General features: G+C 45.5%; 1 protein-coding gene across 1 annotated transcript in view; it reads right to left on the bottom strand.

Annotated features, from left to right (window-relative positions):
* Window positions 1-12,252, bottom strand: part of LOC117521240 — a 569,076-nt gene that overhangs the window by 100,510 nt on the left and 456,314 nt on the right. The window contains exon 6 of the mRNA XM_034182574.1: window positions 10,377-10,633. Within this exon, the coding sequence (XP_034038465.1) occupies window positions 10,377-10,633 (257 nt within the window). The remainder of the gene's footprint in view (window positions 1-10,376; window positions 10,634-12,252) is intronic.

Below are 12,252 nucleotides of genomic sequence, written 5' to 3'. Positions count from 1 at the left end.
AACTTTTTTGTCTCGTCGCGCTGCGATGACCAATCAGGGACTGAATATGTAGTGACGTGGAGATGTCTGGAGTTTGACTGAAGATGTGAACATGTCCTGTATCTGGTAGCAGCCTGTGAGCAGGACTTATGTCTCTTTTGTCCTTTATTTCACAATCATGACAGAGTGGTTGGAGCGAACAGCAGCACCACAGCAGTGGGGAGCGGAGTTTCTTTTTATTTTTATTTTACGTGCGCGAATCGTCCTGGAGATTATTTTACTTATTAACTACACAGCTGTATAATAAAGCAAATGGTGACTGGTTTCTAAACACAATTATGACAGAGTTTTTGGAGCGAGCAGCAGCCCTACTTGCAGCAGCGGGGAGCGGAGCTTTTTCCTTTTCTTTTTCTTTACGTGCGCGCGCGAGCGAATCATCTGTAGAGAATATTTTATTAACTACACAGATGTGACTGGTTTCTAAACACAATTATGACAGAGTTTTTTGGGGGAAGAGCCAGCTGCAGCAAGCAGCGGAGTTTTTTTTTTTTTAATTGTTTACATGTGCGTGCGCAAACGGGACAGTTGATCCTCAAACTGGGTTCCGCAGAGGTGGAAGGACCGCTGAAAGCAGCCGTCACCCAGACACAGCTCCTGCAGCAAATAATGATACTCTCTGTATTGGGAGCTTTTCACAACAACTCGCTCCGTGTGATCAAGGTCCATCATGTTAGCTTGACTGACAACCGGAGCCAGCGAGCGGAATGGAAGCTCCTCCTATTTGATGACGCACCGGGGTGAATTTTCGCAGCGAAAGTCCACCCAAGCAGAGTGACACACCGGGCGAAGGAGGCGCGTCCGTCGCCTGGCGACCCACGTGAATTTGTAGCGTCTGATCGCGCCCGGTGTGAACGCGGCATTATACTCACTCAACTGGTAAGCACTGAAAGCCAAGATAGGCATGTCCCAACTTGTTGTCTGGCACTCTGAAACGGAGGTGTTCCTTTGTCTCGCTCCATCAGCGGCTCCGTCATGACGTGCAAAATCTCTTGTTAAAAGTGAAATCTGCCGGAAAATGGCTGATGTCCAGCTCTTGTGATAACCAGAGAAATTGCACACGACGGTCCCGGCTCCACAGAGCCATCCGTTTAGAAATGATCTGGTGGTTTCTGCCTCATCATTGCAGCTCGGAGCGCGGCGCGCCGAGCGCCATTGTGGGCCGTCCTTAAAGCTGTAGTAACACTCCTTATTCTCTGTGAAGCCCGTAAAATTTTCACCGAAAGCCAGATAAATTTTTCCAATGGTTTCCAGCTGCATGTCTCTAACAGTTTGTGAAAAAATTCTGATGGAAAAAAAGCCCAAATCATTCTGCCATTTCCTGACAATGGAAATCCGACGAGGGAGCTGGACCACTCCTCCCACAAGGCGTGCTCACAGGTGAATGATGCAACCGACAGGCATGGAAAAACTCACGCATGCGCACGAATGTTCAAGCTTGGCTGATGTAAAAACATATGAATCAAATCCATATAGTCTTTGAAAAAATAAAAAGAACCGTTACTTTATGGACAGACCTCGTATGTATACACAAAAGACCTATTTCTCTCAAATATTGTTCACAAATCTGTCTAAATCTGTGTTAGTGAGCACTTCTCCTTTACTGAGATAATCCATCCTACTTCACAGTTGTGGCATATCAAGATGCTGATTAGACAGCATGATTATTGCGCACTGTGTTACATCACCTTTCCTTCTAACAACACTCAATAAGTGTTTGAGAACTGAGGACACTAATTCTTGAAGCTTTGTAGGTGGAACTCTTTCCCATTCTTGCTTGATGTATGACTTCAGTTGTTCAACAGTTCGGGGTCTCCATTGTTGTATTTTGCACTTCATAATGTGCCACACATTTTCAATCTCTTCAAACTCTTTTACTACGAAGCCACGCTGTTGTAACGCATGCAGAATGTGGCTTGGCAATGTCTTGCTGAAATAAGCAGGGACGTCCCTGAAAAAGACATTGTTTGGATGGCAGCATGTGTTGATCCAAAACCTGGATGTATCTTTCAGTATTGATGGTGCCATCACAGATGTGTAAGTTGCCCATGCCATGGGCACTAACACCCCCCCTCCCCCCCATACCATCACAGATGCTGGCTTTTGAACTTTGTGCTGGTAACAGTCTGGATGGTCTTTTTCCTCTTTTGTCCGGAGGACACAACGTCCATGATTTCCCAAAACAATTTGAAATGTGGACTCATCAGGCATCAGCACACTTTTCAACTTTGCATCTGTCCATTTCAAATGAGCTCAGGCCCAGAGAAGGCGGTGGCATTTCTGGATGTTGTTGATGTATGGCTTTCGCTTTGCATGGTAGAGTTTTAACTTGCACTTGTAGATGTAGCAACGAACTGTGTTAAATTGACAATGGTTTTCTGATGTGTCCCTGAGCCCACGTAGTAAGATCCTTTACACAATGATGTCGGTTTTTAATGCAGTGCCGCCTGAGGAATCGAAGGTCACGGGCATTCAAGTTGTTTTTCGGCCAACATTGTTCTCCAGAAGCTCTGAATCTTTTGATTATATTATGGACTGTAGATGATGGAATCCCTAAATTCCTTGCAACTGAACGTTGAGAAACATTGTTCTTAACCTGTTGGAGTATTTTTTTCACGCAGTTGTTCACAAATTGGTGATCCTTGCCCCAGCTTTTCTTGTGAATGGCTGAGCCTTTTGGGGATGCTCCTTTTATGCCCAATCATGCCACTCATAATTAGTGTCCTGAGTTCGCTTATTGAGTGTTGTTAGAAGGAAAGGTGATGTAACACAGTGGGAAACATACCACTGTCCCAGGTTTTTTGAAAAGTGTTGCAGGCATCCATTTCAAAATCAGCAAATATTTGCACAAAAAACATGAAAGTTTATCAGTTTGAACATTAAACATCTTGTCTTTGTGGTGTATTCAAATGAATATAGGTTGAAGAGGATTTGCAAATCACTGTATTCTGTTTTTATTTACATTTCACACAACATCCCAATTTCATTGGAATTGGGGTTGGACATGATGCCACACACACACTATCTGCCATCTGCCCTGAACAGTGAAAACTGGGATTCATCCATGAATAGAACACCTCTCCAATGTGCGAGATGTCATTGAATGTAAGCATTTGCCCACTCAATTGGTTATTACAACGAACTGCAGTCAGGTCGAGACCCTGATGAGAATGACACAAATGCAGATGAGCTTCCCTGAGATGGTTTCTGACAGTTTCTGCGGAAATACTTTCATTCTGCAAACTGATTGTTCCAGCAGCTGTCCGGACGGCTGGTCTCAGAAGATCTTGGTGAACATGCTGGATGTGGATGTCCTGGGCTGGTGTGGTTAGACATTTTTTGCAGTTGTGAGGCTGGTTGGATGAACTTCCAAATCCTCTGATATGCCTTTGGAGATGGCATATGGTAGAAAAATGAATATTCAATTCATGGGCAACAGCTCTGGTGGACATTCCTCCAGTCAGCTTTGGCAGCAATTACAGCCTCAAGTCATCTTGAATAGGATTCCACAAGCTTGGTGCACCTATCTTTGGGCAGTTTTGCCCATTTCTCTTTGTAGTAGCTCTTAAGCTCCATCAGGTTTTAATGGGGAGTGTCAGTGCACACCAATTTTCAGATCACTCCAAATATGTTCAATCGGATTCAGGTCTGGGCTCTGAGTGGGCCACTCAAGGACATTCACAGAGTTGTCCTGAAGCCACTCCTTTGATATCTTGGCTGTGTGCTTAGGGTCACTGTCCTGCTGAAAGATGAACCGTTGCCCCAGTCTGAGGTCAAGAGCACTCTGGAGCAGGTATTCATCCAGGATGTCTCTGTACATTGCTGCATTCATCTTTCTCACAATCCTGACTAGCCTTCCAGATGCTGCCACTGAAAAACATCCCCAGAGCATGATGCTGCCACCACCATGCTTCAATGTAGGGATGGTGCCTGGTTTCCTCCAAGCATGATGCCTGGCATTCACACCTAAGAGTTCAATCTTTGTCTCATCAGACCAGAGAATTTTGTTTCTCATTGTCTGAGAGTCCTTCAGGTGCCTTTTGGCAAACTGGGCACACTGGGCACGAATGTAACAGGACTGACCTAACCAGAAGGTTTGACACAAATGCTGGGAATTGACAGGGGTAACAACTTCCCTGTAGGTTTCTGATTAGGTGATTTTTTTTTTGTTTTTTTGAGCCGCGCAAACCTGACAAGCATTGACATATTCAGTTATGTCGCGACCCATACTAGGCCACAAAAACTGTTGGAGAACCATCCATTTTGTCTTTCTGATGCTGGGGTGGCAGGCAAATTGGCTATCATGAACACAAAAAGCAAATCGGTCGGACAGTCCCGAAGAAAGAACTTATCTGCAGCTGCTGCCTTAACTTTATGCTCTATGCCCCAGGTCAGGGCAGACATGAAACAGGCTGAGTGCAGAATAGTTTAGGGGTTGGGCAATGATCATCAGGTTCAAATTTGCGAGACAGGGAGTCTGGCTTGCCATTCTCAGAGCCGGGTCAATAAGAAAGGGTGACGTTAAATCGACTGAAAAACAGTGACCAGCGTGCTTGCCTCACATTTATCCTCTTCGCTGTCCATAGATATTCAAGATTTTTATGATCAGTTACTACGAGAAAAGGTAACTGGGCCCCCTCAAGCCAGTGATGCCACTCCTCAAGGTCACGATAACGGCCAATAGCTCACAGTCACCGATGTCATAGTTCCGTTCGGCAAGCGTTAACTTCCTTGACAAATATGCACAGGGAAGCTACCTGTTGTCAGAGGCACTAACTAACGAAAGTGCTGCCCCCAGCCCAACATCAGGGCATCCACCTCACACCACAAACTGTCATCCTGTGGTCAGGAGGAACAGTACAGGGACGGATATAAATCATTTCTTTAGCTTGCAAATGCCTCCTCACACTCATGGACCAGATGAAGTCGGTGAGTGGAGGTAAGATCGTGCAAAGGAGCAGCCATGGTGCTAAAATTACAAATGAATTTCCTGTAAAAATTTGCAAAGCTAGTAACCGTGCACCTTCTTGCAGTTTATGAGGAGTGGGTCACTCTGCTACAGCTTCAACTTTGAAGGATCTATCTGGATCCTCCCCCTCAGATATCATAACCCCAGGAAGGACACTGGGGTTTGTGGAATTTTTACTTTCATCCTTAAGTATAACTGGTTCTCTAACAAACGCTGCAATACGGTCCGGACATTGTTGATATCATGTCTTCATCAGGGGAGAAGATCAGAATGTCACCAAAATAGACAAAGACGAATTTATTCAAAAAGTCCCTCAGGACATCATTAACTAGCCCTTGGAATACTGCGGGGGCATTAGTGAATACTGCGTGGGCATTACCAAATATCTGTAGTGGCCGGTAGGTGTATTAAAGGCCATGTTCCATTCATCACCTTCCCGGATCTGGACTAAGTGGTAGGTGTTGCAGAGGTCAAGCTTGGTAAATAACTTGGCCTCTTCCAATAATTCAAATGCTGAGGTTAGCAGCGGAAGGGGATATTAGTTCTTAATGGTGATGTCATTAAGACCTTGGTAATCAAAACATGGACAAAGCGTTTTACCTTTCTTCTCAACGAAGAAAGGTAAAACCAGCACTGGCTGGTGAAGATGAAGGACAGATAAGACCCACAGTGAGGGATTCCTGGATATACTCTTCCATGGCCAGGCATTCAGGACCTGATAACCAAAGTAGTTTACCGTGCGGGGGACTAGAACTGGGTAACAAATCAACAGGGCAGTTGTAACTGCTATGTGGTGGTAGAGTCTTAGCCTTAGCTTTGCTAAACACACTAGTTAAATTATGGTAAAAAGTCGGCACTCCAGTCAGATCAGGATCAGTGGTGGCTGACTGGATCTCTTGGTGGGTTAAACAGGAACTCCTACAGCATGGTCCCCAGGAAGCAATATGGCCATTGGCCCAGTCGAAGGTTGGACTGTGCTATGTGAGCCAGGGGTGCCCCAGAATCACCTGGTGAGTCATATTACTGAAAACATGAAAACTGATGGTTTAGGAGTGCTCTTTAGAAAATGTTAACTGCACTGACAGAGTTCTATGAGTGATTTTCCCCAAGATGCTGCCATCCACCACTTGGGCCTTCAGAGGGAACCAGAGATGGTGCATTCTAAGGTTCAGTGCCCTGACGAGAGAGGAATGGATTAAATTAGCCTCTGAACCGGAGTCAATAAAGGCAGCACAAAAGAGCATCAGAAGGAAGCTCTGCTTGGACTGAGTTTTTAGATAGAGAAAAACTTTGGTTTTGACTCACCCAGACTGTAGACTTGATTTGCATAGGGGCACCCCTGACCTGGCAACACACGATCTGGGAGTCCATGCTGACCGCAGTAGAAGCAGAGACTCTACTGCTGAGAGCCGGGTGTGGCCCAGCTGCACAGGTTCCTCCACGTCATTCCTCGATCCGGTGGAGCGCATATTACCTGATTGCGCTGGGAAGGAAGCCTCAGTTCAGCGGCCATGGAATTAAGAGTACGGGTCATTGTGGCGTGCCCGATTATGGCGCCGGTCAACTGATCGTAATGGCCAGAGCGATGAGAGCTTCGAGGTCCTCTGGGAAATCAGTGGTGACCAGCTGATCTTTCACTTCTCCGGGAGTCCCTGGATAAAATCATTGACTAATGCCGCGGTGTTCCACTGACTCTTGGCAGCTAAGATGCAGAAGTCAATGACGTAGTCTGTCACCCGCTGTCTGCCTTGCCGGAAACGCATGACAGAACAAGCTGCTTCACGATCAGGTGAAGTGTGTTGAAACACTTGCTTCAAAGCGTAGGTGAAGCTTTGGAGCATTTGACACGTTTCTGATTGGCAACTCTATTCAGCAGTGGCCCAGAATGCCGCTCTTCCAGTCAGGTGGGATATCATATATGCTACAGTATCTTCGTCCTATCAGATGCGAAAGTAGATGACATCAATTCAAACTGTAGTTCGCACTGTGTAATAAACGGCTGTATGTCATCTGACTCCCTGGAGAAGCATTCGGGTGGAGAGAGGTGGTTGCACTTATCAGGGTTAAAACTGGGTGACGGTGTCTCTGTGGAGGAACCCGGACGCATGTTAGCGGTAGCTTCAGCTCTGTTCGGCTGCGGAAGCGGTGCGTCCATATGGTTCATGAGCTGGCTCATCTGCATATTTAGTGCAGTGAGAAGCTGGTCTTGTCACCTGGACAGTTCACTGAGACTGGTACAGAGACTAGAAAGTTTGTCCTCATGCTGCCCAAGTTGTTGGGCTGGTGGAGCGCACAACGTGACCTGAGTGGGATCTGAATCCGTTGCATCCATAGTTGGCAAGATTGTTCTGACAGGACTGGCATCACCAGAAGGTTGGACACAAATGCTGGATTCAGGAGTCAGCTTTATAAGGTTTAATGCAGGCGTGGGTCAGTACACAATAATGCAGTCCAAAATAAGCAACAGTAGCCAAAGCATGAGGCAGAGACCAAATCCAGAAAAACAGACAGGTCGATACACGGTTAATCAAAAAACAGGAGTAGGTAACTAAGGACAAACACTTGAAAGTGGCACAAGGCTCAACAATCTCGCAAGTGAGAAGTGAGAGGGGGAGAAGGTCAAGCGCTGTGAATAGACAGTTCCTGGGTTTGATTCATCTCCCCCCAACACCACCTGTGCGTGCGCACCCTCCTTTTCCCACTCTCTCTCACTCTCTGTCTCCCTCTGGAAATCAGCTGTTCACGGGGGTTTGCCGGTTGCCTGCACAATGTACAGACATGCCCACCTGACCGGCCTATTTTCTCTGTACTTTTTAGTTTTCTAGAAAACAAAGAATAAGGATATATAAAAACAAAAACAGTCAGGCGAATCTGAGCGTCTCAGAGGCATGACACTGATGCAGTGCCAGTGATCATGGTAGCACGTCTGGACTGAGCATGTAATCACACATCCCTTGACAGTCCACCTCATGCATCAGAAGAGTCTTCTGAATTATCATGTCATCATGGCTGTTAGACCCCGTCCACAAGGCCGCAGTGGGTTTCACAGACACGCAGCGATGCACAGCACCTGGGATTGCAGTAGAACGTCCGCGATCACAGGATTTGTGCCATGAGGCAATCCTGTCTCAGAGGTCTACAATTCCTTTGACTTTATGCTTGGTTTGTGCTCTGACATTCACTGTCAAATGTGGGACCTTATATGTAGACAGGTGTGTTCCTTTCCAAATCATGTCCAACCAACTGAATTTACTCCAGGTGGACTCCAATTATGCTGTAGAAACATCTCAAGGATGATCAGTGGAGACAGGCTTCGTCTGAGCTTAATTTTGAGCTTCATGGCAAAGGCTGTGAATACTTACGTACATGCAATTGCTCAGGTTTTTTATTTTTAATAAATCTGCAGAAATCTTAAGTTTTTCACATCATCATTATGGGGTATTTATAGATAAAATTCTGAGGAAAAACATTTTTTTCCTCCATTTTAGAATAAGGCTGTTACATAACAAAACTGTGGAAAAAGTGAAGCGCTGTGACTACTTTCTGGTTGCACGGTGTATATACACATACACACACACACACACACACATATATATATATATACGAGGGCTGTCAATAAAGTTACGGTCCTTTTTATTTTTTCAAAAACTATATGGATTTCATTCATATGTTTTACGTCAGACATGCTTGAACCCTCGTGCGCATGCGTGAGTTTTTCCACGCCTGTCGGTGACGTCATTCGCCTGTGAGCACTCCTTGTGGGAGGAGTCGTCCAGCCCCTCGTCGGAATTCCTTTGTCTGAGAAGTTGCTGAGAGACTGGCGCGTTGTTTGATCAGAATTTTTTCTAAACCTGTGAGACACATCGAAGTGGACACGGTTCGAAAAATTAAGCTGGTTTTCAGTGAAAATTTTAACAGCTGATGAGAGATTTTGAGGTGATTCTGTCGCTTTAAGGACTTCCCACGGTGCGAGACGTCGCGCAGCGCTCTCAGGCGCCGTCATCAGCCTGTTCAAGCTGAAAACCTCCACATTTCAGGCTCTATTGATCCAGGACGTCGTGAGAGAACAGAGAAGTTTCAGAAGAAGTCGGTTTCAGCATTTTATCCGGATATTCCACTGTTAAAGGAGATTTTTTTAATGAAAGACGTGCGGACGGGTCCGCGCGTCGGGACGCAGCCGACGCGGTGCGGCGGCACAGGAAAAACACCTCCGTGTTGATAACCATTTGTAAAATCCAGGCGGCTTTTGATGGCTTTCAGTGGAGTGAGTATATGAGAAATTGTTTAACAGGCAGGACATGTTCCAACTTGTCCTTAAGGCTTTCAACAGAGGTGTTTTTCCTGTGGCGGAGCGTTGCGGCGGCTGCGTCCCGACGCGCGGACCCGTCCGCACGTCTTCATTAAAAAAATCTCCTTTAACAGTGGAATATCCGGATAAAATGCTGAAACCGACTTCTTCTGAAACTTCTCTGTTCTCTCACGACGTCCTGGATCAATAGAGCCTGAATGTGGAGGTTTTCAGCTTGAACAGGCTGACGACGCCGCCTGAGAGCGCAGCGCGACGTCTCGCACCGTGAAAAGTCCTTAAAGCGACAGAATCACCTCAAAATCTCTCATCAGCCGTTAAAATTTTCACTGAAAACCAGCTTAATTTTTCGAACCGTGTCCACTTCGATGTGTCTCACAGGTTTAGAAAAAATTTTGATCAAACAACGCGCCAGTCTCTCAGCAACTTCTCAGACAAAGGAATTCCGACGAGGGGCTGGACGACTCCTCCCACAAGGAGTGCTCACAGGCGAATGACGTCACCGACAGGCGTGGAAAAACTCACGCATGCGCACGAGGGTTCAAGCATGTCTGACGTAAAAACATATGAATGAAATCCATATAGTTTTTGAAAAAAATAAAAAGGACCGTAACTTTATTGACAGCCCTCGTATATATATATATATAAAACAAGAAAAGCACTGGCTATGGAAGTGATGGTTTGTATGAACAATTATACTTACACGTAGGCTGTTCAATTACTTATGGCCTAATACACAAATTACTGTAATTCCTAAAATTTGTGTTAATGCTATATTTTATCACTTTGAGTAAAAGTTGAAAGTCTGCAATTCAAGCATACCTTGACTATTTCATTTCCTATGGCATGTTGACAGACATAAAAAAAAAATGGTTCATTGTCCAATAACCTACATGGATGCACACATGAATGTCAGTGCTTTGCTATATAAAGAACATGTGTGCTAGGCATAAAAATCAGAATGATGTCAAATGGAAACTACAACTGGAAACTACCTGTGATACTTTTATTGTGTTAAGTGCTGCTTTAGGTGGAAGACTGGGCCAAGGAACCTTTATACTATACCTGATATTATTTGTCAGACCAGTATCAGGGTCTACAGCACTGACCCGACCCACAGTGCAGGCTGGTGGGCAGTTCTCAGATACGTCCATGTGGTAACGGGACCTGGAGAATCTTGGTGGTTCATCTGCATCCAGTACAGCCACTCTGATGGATGCCCGATCCTTAAAAGGGCCTCGACGCAGGAACCGAGGGTCCACTATGGGGTTGAGGACCTCCACGGAGAAAGAATAAGAGCTCCGGCTCTCATAGTCAACAGCCTGGACAGAACAGAGGAAGAAAATTATTTAGTAAATGTTCAAATTGGTGAAAAAAATAGACATTTATATTTAAAATATAATGAGTAAACATAGATTGCTGGCAGAAAGGGTAGCTCTCTTAGAGAGCCGTGTTCGTAAGATACAACATGTTATTAGCTTAGTCGAGATTGATGTTACGGGCAAGGTTGATGTTGGGCCAGCTGGTGTGCCTACTGGCATCAGCCCAGAACTGCCGGCTGTGGAGGCTGTTTTCAGACTGTAGTTAGGCGGAGGAAGTCACGTGGGGCTCGGCGGAAGTCACGTGGGGCTTGTCACCCGGTTGTAGCACCCAAATTACATTCGCTTCTGCGAACTACAAACCAATTTTCTCCTCTGGATGCGCCTGTTGTCAGTTTTTTGGGCCCACAGGTGACTTCCACTCCTATCTCCAGGCCGAAATGTTTTAGTGATAGGGGATTCTATCACCCGCAAAGTTGGGTTGCAGATGCCGGCTGATGCTAAATGTATTCCTGGGGCTAGAGCTTCTGACATTGCCTCCCACCTCAGGGTATTGATGCTGCAGAAGGGTAAACAGACTAAGAAACATGACATGAGATACAGTCACATAGTTATTCAGGTCGGTGTCGATGGTGTCAAGATGAAGCACTCAGAAGTCACAAAAATGGATATAGGGAGGACTTGTGAACTTGTCAGAAAGATGTGTTGGCATTGATTAGTAGTCTCTGGTCCCTTCCCCTCTTGGGGTAATGATGAGACTTTTAGCAGGCTGATTTCATTAAATAGGTGGCTGGCACAGTTTTGAACACAGCGCGGCTTTAAATGATTGATAACTGGCCTTCGTTCTGGGGCCGCCTTGCCTTGCTGATGCCGGACGACCTTCACCCTACTCGGGAAGGCTCCGCCATCATGTCCGCGAACATAGATAGAGCTCTTCAGGGAGGGTAACATTAGGGGTTTACAGCAGGTAACGGAGCAGAGGATTAGAGACCCTGATGGGCTTATGACAAATGTGGTTATAGAATCCACTACCTTAGCGGGGAATTTAGCGCCAACAACCCATTGTGGTGATAGTGGTTTTTCATGGAGGGGAATTTATCGGGTTTAGACTGTGGCCTGCTTCTGCAGACATGTCCTTAAAAATCATAGAGGGATATGTTTTGCAAATCTAATACCCATTACTATACTGGATGACATTGAAATTGAGGATGGCCCGCTGGCTGTTCCAGCAATCTTAAATATTTCATGTCTCCTACCAACAATCCACATGGAATGTCTCAAAGCTAAACCTACTTCCAGGCACCTTATAAATGTTACGCTGGAACCACCTCCAAACCAAAACAGTCCAGTTGTTAACTCCACTGAGGTCCTTAGTTTGGGACTTATTAACATCACATCACTGTCCTCAAAATCTCTGCTGAATAATGATCTAATTGCGGATCACCACTTACAGTAGATATGATTGGTTATGTGAAACTACGTACCGTATGGACCGATTTTTAGGGGAGCCGTTCAGTCGGTGACACCGACCAAAATGTGTGTATGTTTTTTTTTTCCCACATATACTGACCAACCACTGATGACAGGAAACTAATTTTTCCATAATACTTTTGGCATGTGTG

Source organism: Thalassophryne amazonica, chromosome 12 (assembly GCF_902500255.1).
Source record: "Thalassophryne amazonica chromosome 12, fThaAma1.1, whole genome shotgun sequence".
NCBI lineage: Eukaryota > Metazoa > Chordata > Actinopteri > Batrachoidiformes > Batrachoididae > Thalassophryne > Thalassophryne amazonica.
This window is presented reverse-complemented; position numbering and strand designations above follow the sequence as displayed.